Source organism: Pleurodeles waltl, chromosome 3_1 (assembly GCF_031143425.1).
Source record: "Pleurodeles waltl isolate 20211129_DDA chromosome 3_1, aPleWal1.hap1.20221129, whole genome shotgun sequence".
Taxonomy (NCBI): Eukaryota; Metazoa; Chordata; class Amphibia; order Caudata; family Salamandridae; genus Pleurodeles; species Pleurodeles waltl.
The window spans coordinates 1,694,048,316-1,694,071,764 of NC_090440.1; the positions used below are offsets into that span (position 1 = coordinate 1,694,048,316).

Genomic DNA, 23,449 nt, shown 5'->3' on the forward strand with positions numbered 1-23,449 from the left:
CTTCCGGCCCGCGAGTACATTATCCTCCCTTATTAGACACCACTCCATTCCCACATTCACATTAAGTCCATAGAAGATTTGTTTTCCCCTGAATTTGAAAATATCCAGTGTTTCCGTGTCTTTTAAATCCCTGACCGGTCATGCTGTTTACGTTCAGAGACTTGCTGTCTCACTATACCATTATAAGTGTGACCTGTGTTGTTATTATATTTTTTTTAAGTGGTTGAAGCTACAATATTGGCATGTCTAAACATAAAAGTCTTTCTAAATCGTGTCTGTTTTGCTTTCGTGCATTTGTAAGAGACAGCTGTGCATTTAGGAAAGGCATTAGAATTTCACTGTGTTATATTCATATCGTTTGAAGCATTACAGTTCTAGGGGTGCCACGCACAAGAATGCATGTTGTACAGACATTAATTGGTAGGGTGTTTCTGAGATCAACGCTCACTGTTGACAATGCCGACTAAACCTTACATCCTTCTAAGGTCGGTAAATTGATTGCCTTAAATAAAGTGATAGCAACCTCTATTGTTTAAAGTGCTTAGACACGACAGAAGGGCAGCATGCAGAGCCATTTAAATGTTTATGATATATATTGTTGATATTTTGCATTGGTTCTTGAGACAAAACTACAAGCATATATAAAAACGATTTACTGAAGGCTATGTTTATGCTAATTTTCATAGGGCACTGGGATTACCCTGCCCTTGTATTTGAAACAGTTCTCCGAATCTGGTCACACCGACAAAAGAGAATGGTGGTAGCAAAGAAATGGCAAATGACCTGGATGATGAGACGAAATACCTTGAAGAAGGGGGTGAACAGAACAGGTGAAACATGTGGAAGGCCAGCAACAACAGGTGAAGAGGCTCCAGCAGAAGGGCAAGAAGGAAACTGGTAGCAAGGACAAGCGAAAGGGGTTAGCAGCATTAGCAGGTAGGCTGAATTGGACGAGTCGGAAGATGGAGAGGTAGGCAGAAAAAGTTCCAAAAGAAACCTCTGCAGCAACATAAGTCTGAAAAGTCTTGAAGCGACGCAGAGGGAGACCAACGGGAGGTGCAGACTAAAGGTGAGCAGACAAGCCTGGAAGGCGGGCAGTTAGAACTACAGAAACTAAACAAGTGGCCTATAGTGAACAAATGAGTGGCGCTAGTAAATGACCCCGGCCTGCCATGGATGGCATGGTACTGGCTGGTATAGGACCAAACCTTTAAACGCAAGGCTGGGGTCAGCCCGGCGGGTCAAATAAGGGAGAATTTTAAAGGTACAGCGGGGGTCGGAGTCTTGCCACTGGCAGATTACTTGGTCTAAGAGACTGAATGAGGGAACGGCAGAGGCAGGTGGCAGGATATGGAATGAATGGTTATTATCCCCTAACGCAAAAGCAAGCAAGCCCTTTCCTTGGTCGAGCTGGGCTTAATCCTCTCCCTGGCCTTGGGGCGGAGGACGAGGGATGAGCAGAGGGAGGAGGAGGGGGGACTCTGTTAATCTGTAACGGCCTCCGTGGGGGAGGGGTGGAGGAGGAATCAGTAACGTGTAATCCTGGGAGGAACTGAGGGAGTGCGCGGCCTGTGAGGCCCGGAGATACATTCAGAGCCCCGTCCGGGGAGAATGGGAAGAAACCGGTGAATTAATCGGAACAAAATTGGACCGGGGACTAGAAGAGGCCGGCGAGTTCGGCCCAAAGACAGAGAACAGAGCCCCATCCCGTGTGAGATCGGGGCAGGCCCGGTGAGAGCCCGCGGAGTCGGGGCCTTGCCCGGAGAACGGCTAGGGTACCCAAAGAAGGAGACCGGCGCCGGGGTTGGGGCCCTTTTCCCAGAAGGTAGAAGCGAAACCACGGTTTTTCCTGCCGAGCGAGGCGGCTGTGACGCGCCGGGAAGACCTAGATTCGGGCATAAAATACCCGGAGAGATCGACGCGCTGCCCAGGACGGTAGAAGACGGAGAAGGGCCCGGCGCTGAAAGAGGCTAGGACCCGAAGAGAAAGGCTCATCGCCGGAGTGGGAACCTAGGGAGCCGTCGATCATGGAGGCTGGGGGGAGCCCGGGCTCGCAGGCTGCCAGCCCCGGAGCTCAGCCGCCTGCCACGGGGGCTCCCTCCGGCCCCCCCTCCTCCTCCACTCTTTCTCCCGGAGCCCCCGGCGCCAACTCTCCTGGTGCGGGTTCCGCCTTCCAGCGCTGGAAGTACCGCAGCGCCTTTACCTTCTGCGAGGAGAAAGGCAAGAACATCACGGTGCAGTGCGGACTGTGCAAACCCAAGGTCAAGCTGCTTTCCACGGCTCGCACCTCCACCAGCAACCTCAAGAAGCACCTGCAGGTAAGTCAGTAAGAGGAGGGACGCGGGGCCTACCCCTCGGGTAAAGGATGGGACCGAGAGAGGAATTTCATTATACTAACCTCGAGAGGGAGCGCCTATTCAGCGGGGCTGAGCCTCTACGCGAGGCCGGGGATTAGGCCTACCTCGGCCGAGCGGGACAGTGCAGCGAGCGTTAACTAACAAGTGTTTAGAAAAACACACTATGTAAGAACTACTCGGGGTTGGGGGTCGTCAAATCGGGGGGTGGGAACTGCCGAGTTAAGAATAAACAAAATGATCTTCTTTCAATAAAGGAGGTCGGAAACCGCTGAAGATGCGGGTAGGCAATAACAACAATCGACGATGAAAGGGGAGGAGGACCGCCGAAGGAAATAATAAAAAAAAAAAGACGGTAGGAAACTACCGAAGAAACGTGGAAAGGGATTACTTTTGTTAAAAAAAGCAGGAACTAGTAAGAAACCAGTAAGTACAGCTGCTGTCCTATTTCGTCGCTCCTCGCGTGCATAGGGTTTTCAGACCTGTTTTGTGCTTCGTATTCTGGGGCATGTAGTACTGTGTAGACTTAGTGATGGATAAAAACCTGTAGAAAATAAGGTTTATTCCAGCCTGAACAGAGGAAGCATCAGCTCCGTTCAGAGGTAACTGGTCCACGGTATGTTGTCGTTACAATATCTTCTGGAACGTATGCTTATCTCAATTATGGAATGAAAACAAAACACATTTGAAAATGAACAGTCTCCCTCGTTGAATTAATAAGACCAAAATACCATACCATGTGTTAAAATAATAACTAAAACATACATAACAATAATCTAGGCGCTATTAACTTTATACAGCTGTACTCATAATCTCTCAGTTTGAAAGGTAGTTTTGTGATTCCTATTCCTCTGCTTGTTCGAATCAACCTTCATTTCCCTCAGTTGCTAGTGTTGCTGCAGCAAATCCAAACACAACAACATTTCCTTTCACACTCATGGACGGGGCAGTTTACCTCCCTATCCATGTGCAAATCCATTTTTGCAGGGAGGTGAGAATTCTGACTTGTGCAGCGCTTTCCACTTAAGTAATTACCACATGCCATAAAGTCCGCACCCATCATTGAATTTAGGCAGGTAAAATCTGCCAGAATTTAGCATGAGTCAAGAATGTGGTATTTAATCTGACGTGTAGATTTTTGGTGCAGTAAGGGCATAATTACGTATGTTTTTGCTCACAAAACTCGGAGTAGGTGTAATTTATCGCACCCGGTACATTTCGGACCCGGAGTTAGATTTGGTTGGGAGCGTTAAATAGTACCTATCCATTCCAGCATTTGTAATCCGAACCTCTGTCTCATCGGTTGCTCTAGAATCACACATCTTAGTGGATCTAACCGAAGTTCCTTTAGTATTGTCCCCAGCCCTAAGTTATCCTCAGCATTTATACTGTCCTTCTTAAATTCAGCACAACTGCACAGTGTCAATTTACTAAAATTCAAAACCTTACGAATTCTTAAACGTAGCTGAATTGTAAAGCAAATCTGCATCTCTCAAAGGTTCTCTGTATCTTGAGTTTTACTTGGCGATTCTCACCCTCGATTTTTCGTAGACACATTTATAGTCCAAAATTAGCTTCCACCTGTTTTGCAACAGTTTTATCTGAAAATGTGGCATACATATTTTGAGCCAGCTGCGTCTGACTGTTCTCCACATGAGGTGTCCAGTCCACAATGTTAAACGTATCCATCCATTCAGTTGCGTCCTTAGCGTTTGGACGACTAAACCCTGTGGTTTTTATTAACATTGACTCTCTAAGGTGAGTTTCTTAACTTCCTTTCCCCAATCAAATCTTTCTCTTATACAAATAGCTTCCAAAATCTTTATCACTACTTCAGAATCTCCCTTCTCTGCCACTTTCAATTCAGTCCACTTTGACAACAGATGTGTATGTACTTATACTACTGTTCTTATACAATATTGACTTACAGTAGTAAATGCTATTTTCTCCCATAGGATACTAGGACAGCTACTTGGGTGCAGAGGTGGCCCAGGCGATTTCTGTGTTTTGTTAGCACACTTCCAGATGGTGCAGTCCCTGAAAACTTTCGCAAAGACATTATCTAAACCAGGCCACAGGCACACTTTTCTTAACGTAGCCATAGTTTATTTGATACCCATTTGTCTTCAAGGCTAGATTTATTATCCCAGAAGCCAAATTAATGGAGTAATTATCTTTCGTTCCTCATCACTACAGTGTTCTTTTCTGACAACTCTCACATTATTTTCCTTACAATTCTTTCATCCCCGGTTAAATGAGTCTTCTCTGGCTGCTCAGCTTGATGTACTTTCTTTAACATACTTAAAATCCTATCTCGTTAATGACTCTTGTTTCATTCTTCCTTTGTCATGACGTCATCCTGTATTATATACAGATAAGTTGCACTATAATTATCCCACACATCTTCTTCAACTGATGCAGGTAGCCTTTCCTTTTAAACACTGAATATTTCTCTTCTGTCGTAGTCAATGAACGTGAAGCAAAGGCGGTTATTTTTCCTTTCCTCTTATCTATTTGTGGTTACTGTTCTCTTCCTTTGGCATTTGTTTTAACAACACTCAGTTTGTGGGTCAAACCCTTGCAAATAAGTTTCAGAAGATATTGCCTTCTTTACACAAGTCAAATGCTTTCAGACAGTCCTAACCCCATACAGACTTCACTTTCATTTTAGTCAGTTGTCTTTGGGTGTTTTGGTGGCATTATTACTAGCTTTGAATAAACCCTTAGAATGACCTCAATTGGTCTTTATTCTGTGAGATGGGAACTTCTTTTACAATTTTTTTGACTTATTCTTAAGTTTAATTCCATCCATGCATATTTTATGACCCAAGTTTGTTAAACTGTGTTGTGAAAACTTTCATTTTGGGTGCTCCACTGCGAGTCCTCTTTCACACAATTCCTAACACTTCCACTAGCTTCCACAGTGGCCCTTTCCCAATTCTTTCCCATAGTTAAAATGGCGTTTTAAAAGTATAAGACTCCTGCTGTACCCTTCATCAATCTACTTTCAAGCCTTTAGAATACTGTCACCACTGATTCTAAGCTGAAGGCCATTTTCCTACACTGTACAGAGAGCACTCCTTGCTTTTGGGGTGCAAAGGCCTTCAGTAATATGCTGTAGACAAATCCGACGCAATGAACCAAAAAGCACCTTTAATTAATTCTAGGCAAGGGAAATCTGTTAATGGTTGTGTTATTGTTAAAGTTTTACCAGTGTACACATAATGTCACTTTACTGTTGGAATGTCTTGTCACTGCCAACAGGATTAACATTGAGGATGCCTCTAATACCTTTAGATTTAAGATTTTGCAGCTCTTTCACGAACAACTGGTAGGTCCATACCTAACTTTGTGTATCACTGCTGTGGCAATAATCTTAACTGTGATGAGCAGAATCTTTCATTTTGCTAATATCCCACCAAAAACTGGAAAATTTACCAACATTTATTTCCACTTGTTCTCCAGGTCAAATACTTAGAACATGCTCCACACTATTACGATTAAGAACAATGTGGATAATTCTCTGGGCCATCGAGTCTAACACTGAGGGTCCTTTTTATGCCACATACAACATTCCCATTGTTCTATTCTTAAATTTAAAACGCCAAAGTAGGACAACCAAACATGTCAGTTGTTTCTCCACTGTATTCATCTGGGTTTATTTCTGTGGGACATAAAACATTTTCCTATATCCCAAAACACACTTTTCCATAGATTTTTGTTTTGTTTTGTTATGGTAAATGATAAAGCAGAATTCACAACTATGTAGGTACGTACCCATCCTAACAGTTGTCATGGAAAAACTAGTTTCCTGCTTTTCACATTATCATTAGTATGCCAAATGTGACTTTCCTTGATGTTGAGTACAAAACTATCACTGCTGCTTTTGTTACCGGTTTCTTTTTTCCTTTTACACACTTCACTCCCCCTTTCTATTTTTTTCTGTACATTTCAGCAAAACAGTCAATTATCTTCGACTCCATACAATTTACTTGCCTGTGACAAGCCAAGTGATTACCACCGCTACAGGTATAAAATCTAGAGCCTTTGTTCTAGTTCCCTTTACTCGTATTTCATGCAGATTTCTTCTGCTTACTATGGCTATTGCTTTACCTTGGACTGATTTATCCAACCAGTATCCCTTCTGCACATCTACGTCCTTCTGGTGTTTCTGCCTTTGTACCACCACTGCTGTGCCTTTCAGTGGTGCTTCATGAGTCCTAACCTTTTTTGTATGGTGGTGTTAACCCTTTTTTATTTTTCCCATTTCCGTCCTGTATCAAAATATGCTTGTTAATTTATAAATCATGGAAAGCATCATTATTCATTTTTTGGGGTGGGAGGTGGAGAGGGGGGCAGGTTTTATTGTGAAGTGACATGGTGGTGAGCAAGATTTTGAGGAAAGATTGCTGTGGGTTGTTGTTTCAAGGGGGGAGTGTCAAAGTGGCAGTGATAGGGGTGGGAAGGGAAGAGGTAGTTTTAGCATTGTGTTACAGGTGGTAGTGTGGTGAGTTGCTTTTGCAGACCCCACAGCATTCACAGCACTTCACGATTCTCAAAATAATTGCGAAATAAGTATAGGAGTGTGATGACTGCAATATTTATCTTTTTGGCCACAAAAAAAGGTCTCCAGCTGGCAGCAAAAAAAACAAGCATTTGCAATAGGTCTCGCATTTGCTCGACTTAGAGCTATTAGCGTTGTTACGTGTTACTGGACTTTTATTGCCACATAAAATGAAAAGTAATACAGTTTTACATAAGCAACCCGATTTAAAGCGTCACCCCATGAGCGTGAAGGAGCACACAAAATGAAACAGAAGTTCTCTTGCAGTCAAACATATCAGCAAATGTGCAGCGAGATCGCTCTGTGTAGGAAACGAAAAGAAAAAGTAGTCCAGAAACAATGCTGAAAACATGGAGCCTCGTATGTTTTCAGTAGTTGGCCGGTGCGCGTGAGGATGGCTAAACACCGGAAAAGGCATGACGTGTGCACGGCTTTCACAAATAAAATCAAGCGATTTTTAAAAGGCAAGCCCACAAACCAACAAAACGGATGGGCGTGCGTTGGGCTTGGTTAAAAGCTCACAGAGAGATTACAGCAGGCTAGAACCCATGCGTGCTCGACCTTAAAAATGGTGCAATCTTATTGGCTGTATGCACACACGTCACCACGTGGCGCTGTACAGCCTTAATAGCTGCCTGCTTCCTCCTGCCTCATTAGGAATTACAGAAACAAATGTACAATTGTGTCAGTGGGCCCTGTGGGACATCACGTTCAGAGCTTGCATTCTCTGGTGCGTGCCTCACAACAAAGGGGAAAGCAATGTTATTGAAAGAAAGACAAGAAAACAAAAGTAGCTCTTCACTGACAAACTCTGTAAAGTGGCTCTAATGTGTTTGGGTGTGAAGAAAACCAATCCACCGGCCATATTGTCTTGTTTCATCTATTTTCCCGGACTTTGAACATTTTGTTTTCTTCCCTTTTTTTTCCTCTTTGGAAGGGAAAAATGTCAGAAAAAAACATTTTCAGCAATGTTTTTTTCTTCTTTTTTGGATTAATTTCACAGGGGAACAAATGAAGGAGAGGAAAATGAGAGGAAAGGGCCGTTTCTTGAAGTCATGGGTTTCAGCAAGTGAGGAGGAGCAAGATAGAAGTAAAATGATGAGACAAAGAGAGAGAAAGAGCTTCCAGCAGCCTCCGCGCCAAAAGCAAAGCATGAGTACAATTTTATCAATGCCTCTCAAGCTCTGTTAGATGGGCTCATCGCCCCTGGCTATGTTCATAAAGCCTAGTTCAATCCATCTGAGGCAGCTGTAAGGATTCACAAAGCCTGGCCCTCTTGTAAGAATCCCACAGGACCGAGTCATTGCAATCAGAGACTGCAGCAGCCGAGGAATGTACACAGTGAGGGGCTTAGTGGAAAGGAAGTTATAAAACCGAATAATTATCTGTAACCCAAAATTCCAATTCAATAATGAATTGAAATACATTCACTCATTGAGCTGTGCATGCTAATATCTCGCTGGTGTCTGGGTTTCTGCAATGCATTTACCTCTGTTGACTAACTGCTTTGAGGTTGGGGCTTAGGTTATGCCATTGGCTGTCACGGTGTTGTGTATTTTTTTTTTCTTTGGTGGTCGAAGTTTGGCATCATTGAAATGCTTGAGCAAAGCCTAAGGATGGAGTCCTTGGGGCGTGAAAAGGCTAGAGTGAAACCGCAGAGACTATGTGTGATCTTGGCCAAGAACCCATAACAGAAAAAAACCCACAAAGAGTACAGCAGTGCACTGCGCATATGTGGAGTCGGAGCCATAAGACCTGAGGGCAATACCAGAAGTGCAATGGAAGATGGACTACTGACAATAAGTCAGTTTGAATTTAAATATCCCACCTTCATTCTCTGACTTAAAAAACACCCTTTGGCAGGGAATCAGTATCTCATGCACAATGATCAGTGTGTTCCCTCCACAGTGTTCAGCACCTGATGCTCCCATACTGCATAACTCTCAGTGCACCCCTGATGAGGAACACTTATCAGTGCCCCCTACACTAAATGCTCCCTTGAGATGCATCACTGTGCTTGTTGCACTGTGTGAATGTGTGCTTTTATGTAAGCTGGGCTTCATTAAAATGGATGGCGTTGGCCTTTGTGCATGTGTTATGATCTGTCTGTGCATTTGTACCTGTTTGTTGTGTGCCTCTTCATGCATGTTTTATACAAGAGCCAAACCTACTCACTTTGTCAATTACTTTCGCCAAGCAACGATGACTTTCCTCAACCAATCTGGTAACATTTGGGGTTAGCCAAGGACAAAACTGCTCATATACAAGCAAAGCTGTTGCATCATGGGCCTTTACAGTTTCTTGTGTTCCACCATGTACTTTGACCATCAGCGAGTCCACGGAAAGTGCTACATGCTTTCCTTGACATACAATTCCCCTCAGAGCAACAGGCTCTGCTTGGAAGGAAGTGGGTCCAAACTGAACCAATAATCACAGAAGAGGATGCCTACTGTACTCTCCAATCCCATCATATGGCGTTCAGGGTCGGACTGGGACAGAAAATAGGCCAGAGCACCAAAATAAAAGTGGCCCCCCATTAGTGCATCGGATAGCTACAAAAGTGCCCATATCAGCAAATAGGACTGTTTTGAACTTTTGGAGACACATTATATAGGTGTTTTGTAACATATGCATGCATTTGTGTTTGCTACAAGCAATGTTTGTGGTAATAATAGTAAAATCAACAGTAAAAACCTGCCCACCAGACCATAAAACAGCCCCACAAACCTCCAAAAAACCTTCCCACACACTATCATGAGACCAGCCCCTCAAGCATTTCCTGATTGCCCTACAGACCAGTCCGACCCTAATGGATGCTGATATTCAGCGGAACTTAACTTGATAGTTTGGGCGCACAAACCATTTTTTTCTGTACCACTAGTGAGAAAACAATCTACAGCCCCCTAAAGTATGCTAAGCACCTGATAAATGGGTTCCTTTATGTAACATCTTTATGTGTAGTGTGTTTCGGTCCATGTCTGTTGTTGATGGTAATTGGGTGTTGAATGTCTTGTATGTTTTTCGAGGTTCTTGCATGCAGCAAGCAGTGGTGGTCCCAGGCCAGTTATCCTGCCCCTGAAGCAGCTCCTGGGATGCACATTAGACACCCTATTGCAATTTCACCCTTTTTGGTGTTTTTTATTTTATTATATTTTATTTTGTGTGACCCCTGCCAAATATTTAATGGAGAGCTCGACCAGAATTCTTACACAAAAAAAGAAAACATCAACAAATAGTGAAGATGCAAATTTAAAAAAACAAATAAAATCACATCTGTCCTTGGAGACCCCATCCCTTGGCATACTACAAGTCACATAAAGGAATTATTCTATTTGCGAAATCTAACAAGAGGTGAGGCGAAGAAGAAGTGCAAGGGTAATATATGGTAATTGCAGGGCAGCTGCTGGAAAACCCTGAGTTTGGCTTTTGCACATAGTGTGAATATCAAAACATGGTGTCCTACAGCAGCTGGCTTTGGGGCCTGGAACTGCTAATCCCAAGTCTGCATAATGCCTCATAAAACTGGATGACTAGCAACCCTGTGCTATTGTGCTTGGCTTAACCTATCATCTAGAATGTTGCCACAGAGGAGAATATAGTAAACAAACGCTGTCAGGCACTTTAAACATGCCTATTTCAGAGTGGAATACTGTCTAAAACAGTTTCCATTGATTTAAGACTGAAAAAAATGATTACAAGTAAAATAAGTGGTGCAATAATGCCGCAAAGTGTCAATTTTAGTACTGCAAAATTTGCAAATCTATGCCACAATATCCTTCGGGGGCTGCTTATGGATGTGATAGTGGAGTAGTATGATAGCTGAGTAATAGTGCCTTGGTGGCATGTGGTAGTTTGTGCTGTGAGGTGGTAGGTCAGCACGGGGTGCCATCATGATTACAGCTGGTGGATCATGTGTCTGGTTGTGCAATTGTATGGGTTGTAGTGATGTGCTAAGGTGGTAGCACACTCTTGAAGGGTGTTAAAACCTTGTTGCAGGGGTGAGATGGTAATGGGGTGCTGGGAATAGTGTTTAGAATGTGTCTGTGAGGTGGAGGTTCAGTGGTACTTGTAAATGGTAGCATGGTGCTATTAGATAGTACTGCATTCTAGAGGTATGTGTGTCCAGTGCTGCGAAAGAAAGAGTGATGCTGGGGTGGAAGTTCAGTCAAGCAGGAGTTTGAATTATGCTCTTGTCAAGTTTGGTGGCTGTGCACGGGTCTTCAATGCCAATCCCAAACTTCTCCCAAGCTATAGGTTGAAAACATCTGTGACAAACTGTTATCAATGATATACTCAAACAATTAAGGGAGGGGGATAGGTTGGAGAACGGAAGATCCTGACTGGACTCGGCATGTGCCAGAGAGTGGATGTCACAGCTACGGAGGACCGGTAAATGGTCAGGATACAGTTTCACAATTTGGAAGGGAATCACACAACTGGCTGTGTACTCTTAAACCGTACCAGACCATTTGATTCATTCTAGATAACCACTCAAACCACATTAGTTTGGCCATACCTGCTTCTCAAAGGGATAGGTGACAACGAGCCCTATGGAAACTGTGATACAAGCCTCAAACACAGCAGAAACAGGAGAGTTTTGCCATCCAAAAATGGGAATAAAGAAGAAAGAACACAAAATCCAACAAACTAAACATGAGGGAAGCGAAGGGAAACAAAACCAACTTGAAGGAGAAAAGCCAGATCATAACTAGTAAGACGAGTGATAACCTTACAACTCACAAGTTGAGCTCACTCTACCTCTTCCTGAACTGTGACTACTGAGCTCCATCCCTAACCTGTACTGCAGCCTCCATAGACCTGTACAGCTTTTATATACAAGTTAACTTTCATTCCCATCTCCTCTGTCTGGTCCCTTGCCACTCCTATCCCCATCAGTAACTCTGCTCTTGCCTCTAGTAAGTGACCGTTGACCCACAACAATAGTAACCAACAGGTATTGTTTCCTACTTTAGAAACTCCTAATTCAACCTCTCTGAATGCTAGGCCCACCCAGCAAAGTGTGTTGATTGAGTATGCTGCAGTGGCGGCTGCCGCAAATCTCAAGGGAGGGGGGGGTTGTCTCCTGTTGGTGTCCCAGCAGTCCCTGGCACACCAGCACAGGTCCCCCCCCCCCACACACACAATCCTGGTGCTGCTCTCATGCTATACCTAGCATGAGAGTAGCACCAGGATTGATCTGAGCGGTTTGGTCTGCCACTCAGACAGTGCCCTGGGGTCTGTGTTGTTTCCCCAACCCGGCTGTGCGCATGTCAGTGTGGCTGGCCCAAGAGGGCTGGCCAAACTGACATGCGCACTTAAGTGGAGAAGACTCCAGTTCTTCTTCTCCCCCTCATATGGCCCAGCCCAACCCCTCCTTGCACATGCTGGCCGAGCCAGCAGCTGAAAGATAAAACAATATTAAAATATTTTATTTTTCAGCTGCTGGCTCTTAGCCAGTGGGGCGACGCTCCTTCGCCATTGTGGAGGAGCCTCCCCTGGTGTGTGGAATACTTCAGCTTACACAAGATACTCTGGAGATTCCCTTGGTGATACCTTTTCCGTTGTCAAAGATATTTATGGCAGTATAGGAGGTGTGCGTGACAAAGGGGGCTCCAGTCTTCCACCACCCAGGTATAATTTCTCTGACTGTGTTGGGGAAATATTGGGTGAAGGTCATTTCCCATGCTGTAGTATTGTGTGTCAAGAAAAAAAAGCCAGCAGTCATATTGCCTTTCACTGGGTTGAAGTAGGAGTCAGAAATAAAAATCTTAAGATCTGAATATATTTTTGCTTTGCTTGAAAGTAATTGATGAAGGGTATTGTATCTTCAATCAATCAATCATGACATTTATAAAGCGCGCTACGTACCCGTTAGGGTTTCAAGGCGCTGGGGGGGGTGGGGCTGCTATTGGTCAAAAAGCCAGGTTTTGAGGAGTCTCCTGAAGGTGAGAAGGTCCTGGGTCTGCCCAGGAGGGTGTTCCAGGTCTTGACGACGAGGTAGGAGAAGGATCTGCCGCCGGAAGTCTTGCGTTGAAAGCGGGGGACGATGGCGAGGGAGAGGTTGGCAGAGCGGAGTTGGTGGGAGGGGACGTAGAAGTTGAGTCTGTTGTTCAGGTAGGTGGGTCCGGCGTTGTAGAGTGCCTTGTGAGCGTGGGTGAGGAGCTTGAAGGTGATCCTCTTGTCCACGGGGAGCCAGTGGAGGTCTTTCAGGTGGTGGGAGATGTGGCATCGGCGGGGTGCGTTGAGGACCAGTCGGGCGGAGGCGTTTTGGATGCGTTGAAGTCGTCGGATGTCCTTTGCTGGGATGCCTGTGTAGAGTGCGTTGCCGTAGTCTAGTCTACTGCTGACGAGGGCTTGGGTCACCGTTTTTCTGGTTTCCGTCGGGATCCATTTGTAGACTCTACGGAGCATGCGGAGAGTGTTGTAGCAGGAGGAGGAAACTGCTTTGACCTGCTTGGACATGGTGAGGGCGGAGTCGAGGACGAAGCCAAGGTTGCGTGCGTGGTTGGCTGGCGTTGGAGGGGGTCCCAGTGCGTTGGGCCACCAGGAGTCGTCCCAGGCCGAGGGGGTGCGTCCGAGGATGAGGACTTCCATCTTGTCGGAGTTCAACTTCAGGCGGCTGTGTCTCATCCATTCAGCAATGGAATTCAGTCCTTCGTGGAGGTTGGCTTTGGCGGTGAGTGGGTCTTTAGTGAGGGAGAGGGTGAGCTGGGTGTCGTCGGCGTAGGAGAGAATGTTGAGGTTGTGCTGACGGGCCAGGCGTAGGAGAGAATGTTGAGGTTGTGCTGACGGGCCAGTTGTGCGAGGGGGGCCATGTAGACGTTGAACAGCGTCAGGCTTAGGGAGGAGCCTTGGGGTACACCGCAGATGATGTTGGTGGCTTCGGAGCGGAAGGGTGAGAGTCGGACTCTCTGGGTTCTGCTGGAGAGAAAAGAGGAGATCCAGTTGAGGGCTTTTTCTTGTATTCCGGCTTTGTGGAGGCGTGTAAGTAGGGTGTGGTGGCAAACTGTGTCGAAGGCTGCGGAAAGGTCTAGGAGGATGAGGGCTGATGTTTCGCCGTTGTCCATTTGTTGTCTGATGTCATCTGTGGCGGCGAGGAGAGCAGTCTCGGTGCTGTGGTTGCGTCTGAAGCCGGGCTGGGAGGGGTCCAGGATGGAGTTGTCCTCGAGGTGGTGGGTGAGCTGCGCGTTGACGATCTTCTCGATGACCTTCGCCGGGAAGGGGAGGAGGGAGATCAGGCGGAAGTTTTTGAGGTCGTTGGGGTCTGCCTTCGGTTTCTTGAGGAGGGCGTGGATTTCGGCGTGCTTCCAGCTGTCCGGGAAGGTTGCGGTATCGAAGGATAAGTTGATGACCTTTCGAAGTTGGGGTGCAATGGTAGAGTCGGCTTTGTTGTATATGTGGTGTGGGCATGGCTCTGAAGGGGATCCTGAGTGGATGGAGTTCATGATCTTGCAAGTTTCGGCGTCGTCTACGTGGGTCAAGGTGGTTGGTGCAGGCGGAGTTGTCAGGGGTGGGGTCTGGCGGAGGCGTGGTGTTGAGGCTGTTGTGGATGTCGGCGATCTTCTGATGGAAGAAGGTGGACAGGGCGTCGCAGAGTCTTTGGGATGGTGGGATGTCGTTGGCGCTGGGGTTGGAGAGCTCTTTCACGATGCAGAAGAGTTCTTTGCTGTCGTTTGCGTTGTTGTTTAGGCGTTCTGTAAAGTGGGAGCGTTTGGCGAGTCGGATTAGATGGTGGTGCTTGCGGGTGGCTTTCTTGTGGGTTGTCAGGCTGTTAGGTGTGCGTTCGAGGAGCCATTTCTTCTTTGGTTTCTGGCAGGTGCGTTTGGAGGTGATGAGTTCGTCTGTGAACCAGGTGGCTTTTTTCTTTTCTTGGTTGACGGTGGGTCTCTTGAGTGGTGCGAGGGTGTTGGCGCAGTCGTGGGTCCACCGTCGAAGGTTGATGGCGGCGGTGTCCGGGTCGGTGGGTGGGTTCTGGGCGAGGGTGCTGGTCAGTTGGTCTTCGGTGACTTTGCTCCAGCGGCGGTGAGGAGGTAGTGGGGGACGTATCTTGGAGCTAGAAGCACCGTGGCACCAAAATATAGTTCCGTAAAGATGGTTGGGGTCATTTTTTGGGGCTGTGTGTTACTGGTAATATTTAACCTGAGATTGGAGTGAGGAGGCTGAGTAGGCCAGAATTCCCAGAGACAGAATCAAATCATATATTAACCTTTGAGTTTCAATTAGGGCAGCAGTTTGGTGGAGTAGGAATTACACCCTCTGGATGTGAAGCCACTCAGGTAGGCTGATGGCGCCCCTTGGGAAGGGTAATATTTAAGACTAAGGATACATTTACCAGTGCAAGGTAATCTCCCGCTTCGCAAGGACCATGGCCAAGCCCACAAATCTAGTGGTGATTTTATGGTGAGTGTGTCTTGGGAATCCCCCGAGTAAGCAGGCAAAGGGAGTATGTGGGATTGCTGGTTTGGGTAACCTCATTTATACAGTTCATAACCACTCTCCAGTACTCGACCAGCAGGGGACAGGACCAGACCACGTGAAGCAGTTTGGCACCCTGCTCACCACATCTACGGCACACTGCCTTAGTGACTCGAAAGAGCTAGCTATTCTTACCAGGAATGAGGTATGCCCTGTGCAACAAGTAAAAGTTAATTCATTTAAATTTGGCATTCCTAGATACAGTATAGGTGTTTGCTAGCATCCCACTTCAGCAATCGCAAGCGCAGTATCCTCTTCCCATTGCTCAGGTGGCTCTACCAAAGGCGTAATAATGTTGAACTGCAAGGCTTGGTCTAAGCATGTTATTGTCCTAGCACGTTCCTTCAAGGTACACAGAACTTGGCAACAACTGTGATGAGAGGGTTCGGCTGTGCCAGTCCATCAGTGATTGCACAGAGTTGCATCCACCCCCAATGTAGTAAGAACTGACCTCCCAGCACTTTTAAGGTGGCTGAAAAGTCATCAAAAGCCAGAAGTGCCCCATCTCTGTAGAGCTCACCAACCCAGGTCACCCCATATATGGACCATTCCTCTAGGCCCCTCAGTGCTGCTCCCTGATCTATCTGCTCTATCCCCTGCAGTGGAAGATCCAGTGAGTACAGCATACTAGTTCAGGTGTGCTGGAGGGAACGCAGTGTTGAATAACCTGCAGATCCATGGCACCCTCCTGAAGTGGTCATCTGGGGTTTAGGAGTACCTGTTATAAAGTAAGGCGACTCGTCCCAATGATGCCATCCCTAGGATTCATCCGCAAGTGAATCCACTGATTAAACCACTGGAGCTGTGCCGCCAGGTAGTAGGCTTCGATATCCACAACCACCAGACCCTCCTCTGCTGTCAAGCGCTGTTGGCCACCATATCAGTTCGATCAACAATGAGTCCAAGTCCCAGAAAACCCATTGGAGAATAATGATGGGTAGTTTGGAGAAGAAGTGCAACAATTGGGGTAGTGTCACCATCTTTGCTACACCATTTCTCCTTGCACGGACAGCGGTAGAGACTTCCAAAAGTGCACACTGTTGCAGAGACCTCTAATGGCCACACCAATATTACCCTCCAGGTGGTCAAAAGGGTTGTGATAGATCTTAACCCCCAGATATTTCAGGAATGTCCTTTCCCAGGCAAGGCCATGCAGATTCCTTGGTTGGGGCGCTGCCTACAGAGGGAGAATTGTTGGGAGGTCTGCCATTTAATACACAGGCCCAAGGTGCTACCAAAACGTTTCAGGAGAGCTATTGCTCCTGGCAAGCCTTTGTCTGCATTACGCAAGAATAGAAGCATGTTGTCTGCATAAAGGGCGGCATAGTGTGGTATGCCCTGTGTGCCCTGATCTAATATGCTAGAGTGTGTGCTGTTAACCAGGGGCTCGACTGCAATGGTGAATAGCAATGGGTAAAGTGGGCAGCCTTGCCTAGTTTCTCAGTCTATGATACAGGATTCAGAGGTTTACCTACCGGTTTGGACTTGGATGGTACGTATTGAGTACAGTCCACTGGGCAAACCTAGGCCCTGGGCCCCTTTTCGCTAGTACCTGGTAGAGGAAATCCCACGAAGACTATCAAAGGCTTTTTGTATATCATTTTCCACTGTATGCTTATCTGGCATTTCTGCTTTGAGGATCGAAAAGAGTCTACGGATATTGTGTGCCGTGTTAAGCCCCGGGATGAACTTAGGTTGGTCAACATGGATCAGTTTGTGCATAAGAGACGAGTGGCCAGGATCCTGCTATGAATTTTATAGTTCATGTTAGGCATGGACAGGGGGCAGTATGCCCTGACATCATGAGGGGAGTGGCCCGGTTTCAGCAAAGGAACCACCAGGGCCTCACCTGTGGAGTTGGGCACACACCCTGCCTCTTGGGCTGCTACATACAGCGTGCCTAACTTTAGTGCTAGTTCTTCAACATAGGCTGCATCGAATTCCACCAGCAGGCCAACGGTTCCAGTGACTCTGCCATTGCTTTGATAGCAACCCGCACCTCCTGAAGCACAAGGGCCCCGCCAAGCTCATCAGCCTCCTCCAGTGTAATCCTCAGGAAGACTGCCGGGTCGAGGAATTCGCTTATCAATTTGAGGGGGGGGGGGGGGAAGGTTCAACAGCAGAGGATGGGACATCAGTGCAATATAATATTCTTCAAATCTGCTATTGATGCTGTCCTGAGTTTAGAGGCAAAAAGAACAGATGATGGATGGAATGCCTAACAATGCAAACATTCACCTCCAGTCACAAGGATCTGAGTTTAATCCATCTTTTTTTGCCCTCCACGCCACCCCAGTTTGAACCCAGCCATATCCAAATCAGTCTTGACCCTGTTCCCCATGGGAACAGTCCAGCAAGAAGCAAGCATCCTGGGACTGGCTTCAGCGTATCACCCTTCATCAGCCAGGTTAGCTTGAATCTAGTGGCGCTGTGAGCATGGGATCTACGTATCGGCATACCCTTCCCACTTAGGGCAACAAAAGCAAAAAGAACAGATGATGGACGGAGATGCTGAACAACGCAAACATTCACCTCCAAGCACAAAGATCTGGGTTTAATCTAAAAACAATGTCTTAAAAAGTAGTCCCATTTGGCTTTGCCAATAGTATGTAAGAACACAGGGTCCTCTAGGGGTCTCTACATGTAGGTGCCAATCTGGTCTTTGGGGGCTCTTCCTATGCTAACCCAAAGAGAGCAACATGAGATTGTGGTCTGCGATCATCCGACACAGGTACTCAATATTTCGGACTACCCAATGTACTACAGGGAGCATAGGAGAGCATCGAGACACGCGTGTAATGAATTCATACCTGAATAAAATGAATAGTCCCTGGACTCGACGTGTAAGCGTCTCCAGGAGTCGTCCACTTACCCTCGTCCATACTGCAGGTTCGAGAATACCCGAGCCAGATGGTAGACCTGAGAGTCCTCCAGTGGTGGGTGAGATCTATCAAGGGCCAGGTCCGTGACACAATTGTAAACACCCTCCAGTAACATGTTCTGTGTCATATATATGGGGCCAGAATTCTAGACATTTCGACAAGGAACCCCCCCCCCCCAGTATGTATTAGGAGCATAAATCCCCACAGTGGTCTAGTCACGACCTGCTAGGTGACCCGTCACTACTGCATATCTCCCATCAGGGTTGATCAATTAGTTTGTTTTTTTGCAACAGCCCCCTAGGACAGATGCACAGCAGAATCCCTCTGTCAAAAGCAAAGTGTGAGGTGGCATATAGCTGTTCTACCTACCTCTTGCATATCTCCCCCCTCTCTGTGACAGCGAGTTGGGTCTCCTGTAAGAGGGCTATGAGGGCTCCCCTCTACTGTTTGGTCATATTGGTAAGACCCCAGCTGAGAATATTATAGGTTAAGGAGTCCGCCATAAAGGTGTGTTAAAGTAGTATTCTCAGTTGTGGTACTGGATCCCTGAATTCTTACAGTGGGTGGGGGTCCTTAACCACCTTGGCATACATCTAATTAGACGGGCAGAAGTGTTCCAGCATATAAACCCTAGTAACTTTAACACAGTAGTCCAGCTCCCCAACCCCAGGACCAGAAGAAACAGACTCCCCATCCAAACCATGAAACAAACTTGCAACCCTTGTGCACTCATCATCGTCACAACGTCAATGGGGGGTGGGGGAGATTGCACCAGCTATGACGTCTCCCGGCTTCACATCACACAACCCAACAGGCAGACAGGATGAGTAAGCCCACAATAGGTCCTGAGAGTAAAGAACAGCAGACCTGACACAGCATGCTAACACATTGATGACTCATAGACGGTATTGACCCATAGCGATAACAGTGGTACTGTTAAATCATTTTGTATGGTACCAGGGGTAAACCGAGACATTGAGTCTCTGAAGCTACGCGTGAGGATTCAGGCATAGTCCGAGTCCTTCAGATCATTGTCTACAGTCACAGAAGCAGGGTTTAAAGTCCGCTCCACTGGTGGCCGCCATCCCCCACGCTTCTCTGTTCGTGCAGGGCTTAAGAGCGAGCGGGGTATGTCCCAGTTTCCCTCCTTACTTTCTTCCTCGGAGGTCTCTGTCTTGCTCCCTGACTGTCAGCAGCGGAACATTCCCCCACCTGGAGGAGGCAGTCAATCCAATCGCAAAGCACTGGGGGTTAGTTAAAGAAGTGTACCTCATCTCTATGGGTTACCCGCAACCTAGCAAGGAAAAACATAGCATAGGAAAATCCCAGAGTTCTGAGGCGCTTTTTGGCATCCATTAATGAAGCTTGCTGTTTTTGGACCCCCTTGGCGAAGTCCGGAAAAAACATTACTGTGTGTTTTCCACCATGATGTCACCCTTCAGCTGTGCCTGGACCAAAATGTGTTTCAGGATCGCCTGTAATGTAAATGGCCGTTACTGGTCTGGGAGCTGCCTCTGGCAGTGGCACACATGCCAGCTTGCAGTGCGCACTTTTTAGTGCGTATAACGTGTACAGTCCTTCCGGGGCCACCTCATTGCAGAGCCAGTTCTCCAGAAAGTTAATCATGTTTCCTTTGGGGTCTTTTGTGTGCTCCAGTAAGCCTATAATCAGGTTATACCGCCTGGGCCTATTTTCAGCATCTTTGGCTCTGCCCTCTAAAGATTGAAATCTGTCCTCAATGTGTGACATTCATTCACAAATGGATGTAATTTCTAGGGTAATATCCTCCAGTGAAAATAATTTTCTCGTGATCCTTTCCACTAATTTCCGGTGATCGTCTCTTAGCAGCCCTATATTAATGGTTGCCATGTCGGTTTTCCACTCAAGTGCTTCTCGAGAAGAGGCGATAACCTGCAATATAGTGTCTAGGGTTATGTCCTGCTGTCCCACTGGGGAGGCCCAGTGCCCGAGGCCACCCTGTCCATGACAGCAGGTTTGAAATCCTGAGAGGCAGAGGGGTCATTCAGTTCTTTACTTTTTGAGTATTTACCCATTATTGCTACTCATTGTAAGTTACAAGCAGACCATATAGTCTTCTGGGAGGAGGTGGCCAGGTGTCAGGATCCTCGTTGGGAGTGGGGGCCAGGGCCTGCGTCAAAAGTAAAGCAGCAGGCGGTGCAAGTATGAGCCTCACTCATACTTGCGCTGAACCACAATAGCACATGCAACTGTCTTTCGATCTGCCGTAGGCTGTCTAGGGCTCTGGAGCATTAACAGACTCATAGCATCTCAAGATGGTGAGGTCGCAAGTCAGTGGCCCTCAGCGGCCGCATTCCCCGATCGGGATCCATCTGCATCCTCCGATCCGGAGGCAGAGAAGGGGGAGAGCGATCCTGCCCCTGAGTGTAAAGTCCGAAGGGGAGTGGTGGAAGTTACGGTAGGCATATCCTATACTTGTGTTTGGGGAAGCGCCCAGGTTGCAGTGTCGACGTGGAGGTACAGAGGTTCGGGCCAATTATCAAAAAAAGCCTGTAGGTGATAGCGTGTCCCTTGGTCTACTCGCTGGCTCGAGGCCAGGTCAGGCACTTGTCGGCATGCAATACAGGGCGCAGAGCTGTGGAGGTCATATAGGTGCGTCAAAACGCTAGTGTGGTGAGCAGGCCAGGCTGCTTCCCAATTAGTCTGTAGGGTGCAGCGTAGGGGCAGAATAGTGGGGTGTAAAGAGCCTGGGATTGGGGGTGGGGGGTGTTCACACTGTGTCCACTCTTGGCGTGCAGGCAGGCTCCTATTGACTGGTATCAAAAGGGGTATGCACTGGCAGAGCCGACCCCTGCCTGCCAGGGATCGGCAAACTAGCCTCTCCTGATATGCTGTGTATGAATGGGGTCTGTCCCTAATATCAGCTTAGTTGGGGGCCTTTAGTGCCGCCACCTGGTCAGGGCTGCTGACCTCCGAGTCCTGGGCCCGAGATAAGGGCTCTGCAACTGGTTGCTGCAGGTGGACCTCATCAATCCCTGGGTTCCTGCTGAGCCATGTCTCGCCTTTCTCTAGGTGACCCTAACATTTCAGGCATGGCCCCCGGGAAATTTAACTCTCCACACCTTGGTACCATCCCAATGTTTGTGTGCAGCCGAGGCCCTCACCAGTTATCTTCAGTGATGCACTTCCCTGCTGCAAGATGCGTTGTATGCCCTCCTGTCCCTTGCATTACAGATGGCTCCAGTGTGCTTCCAGTCTCTGATTGTGCACCAGAGGACTAACTGGCAGTTCCAGGTGGCCACAGTGTCGGAGTGGGGACTGTTCTCAGCCTCGTCTGTTCCAGAAGTAGCGTCAGGGGAGAGTTATCCAGCACACCGGTTGTTGGGCTAAGTCTCCCGTGGGAGGCCTCTGAGCCATAGACCACAGCTTCACAGGGCACGTGACCTGGGTTTTTGCCAGTGGCGGCACATGTCCCTGTCTTGCCACCTGTGCGCCCCCTCTGAGGGGCTACCGCAGTCCATACCGGAGCTCAGTCCACCACTTCATGCCACAATGCTCCTCAGCCGCTCTCTGGCAGAGGGCCACAGGAGTTTCCACACAACGCCCACTGCACAGTTTTCCACCAGTTAGGTGCAGCTGCACACACGGGGCTTGACAGCCCGCATCTATTGCTGGCAGCCAGCACCAATTTACTTGGTAGGGGAGGCAGAGGGGTCGATGATGCACAGCTCTGCTTTCACTTCAGTGCTGCTATGCCGCCGTCTTGAGACCCAGCCTTGCCTGGCTTCCACTTTCATATAGTCAGCTGGCAAAATCGACTTGAGCTTTGAGATGGGTCGCTTCCGCATAGGGAGTCTTGGTTTCACACATCCCTAAGCCAGTTTGGGCATTTGGCATGGAGAATGCCCCTGGAAGCCAGAGTTCGGCCAGGAGTACTGCAGCTCTCAACCTATTCCATTGGCGCCTAGCCACACACCCACATTCGATATTCAAACTTAATGCACAGTTGGATCCCTGAAGGGAAGGTAGTGAAAGGCAGCACATAGGTTTGAGGTCCCCAGTGCACCAGGAATTTTTTCCCACAGAAGTGATACATACCAATGAATCCATAGTGGAGTCACCACAGAATGTGGCAGGCAGATGGACTGGGAGCTGGGATGCCAATTCGTGCAGGCAGAGGGGCTGGCTAGTGCAAAGTGGCTGGCTGGCGGCAACCTCAAATCCTCCAGATGGCCCATAAGCACCAGTGGTGCCCCTGGTGCCAACCCAGCAGTCTCGCGAATGGGAACAGTCCCCAGGATGGAGCATGACCCACCGATCTTGCAGGAGCACATCATGGGCCGATTGCTCTCACAACAGCAACACAGGAAGTCCATAGAAGCTCGGAAGCAGTCCTCAGTGTTCAAATAGACCCATGAACAGAGGAGCCCCGAAAGGCAAAAAGGTAAGGAAGGATGGTAGAGAAGATAATGACAGGCGCCATAATCGTAGGATGTTGAGGATAAAATACTGATATAAGGAGCGGTGTTCAGAGCTATGCACGGCTACTCCTGCCATTCTGCCATCTTGTATTCTGTGTGATATTGAGCTCTGTGTTTTTTGTTGAACAGTTATAATACGATGAGACTTTAGAATTTAAAAAAAACCTTGAAAAAATGAAGGTCCAGGCCCAGTGCTGGGGGCTGGAGCTACACGTAGCCTGAAGATCCCTTGGAGGAGATGTAAACAAGCCTTGACTGTCCTACGTGGGAAGGCAAGGGCTTATCTCCACCAAAGTTGGACAGCTTGCAGAGAGGACCAAGAGGATTACTCCGGACTGCCACCTGTGATGCAGGAGCCACGCAGCTCATGATGAGAGGAGATCCATGCAGACGGTCGTCATTGCAATTGGTGCCTGTGGATGCAGGCCAGTGACTCCTTCATTCCAAGGGAGATTCCTCCTTCCTTCTTGTGCAGATTAAAGACTTGCCGTCCTCAGAGGATGCACAGCAGGGGAAATGTTGGAGAAGCTGAAAGGAGCTATGGAAAAAATATTGCAAGCAGAGTCTTTGTCGTGGATGCAGATTGTCGGTTCCTGGAGGGTCCAGGCGTGGTTCCAGTGGCTAGAAGCCGAAGTAAGGTTGCAGAAGAGCCCTGCTGGAATCTTGCGAGCCGAATCTGAGGACCCACCCAAGAGAGAGAGACCCTAAATAGCC

General features: G+C 47.6%; 1 protein-coding gene across 2 annotated transcripts in view; it reads left to right on the forward strand.

Moving 5' to 3' along the window:
- Positions 1–696: 696 nt before the first annotated feature.
- Positions 697–23,449, forward strand: part of LOC138285508 (uncharacterized) — a 29,931-nt gene continuing 7,178 nt past the window's right edge. The window contains exon 1 of one of the 2 annotated variants that reach the window (XM_069225502.1): positions 697–1,069. Coding sequence is in view for 1 of the 2 variants with exons in the window: in XM_069225501.1 (XP_069081602.1) it covers positions 2,028–2,318 (291 nt within the window). In the remaining variant the exon portion in view is untranslated. Of the gene's footprint in view, positions 1,070–1,316; positions 2,319–23,449 lie in introns of those variants that run through there. The other variant, XM_069225501.1, reaches the window with a different exon arrangement.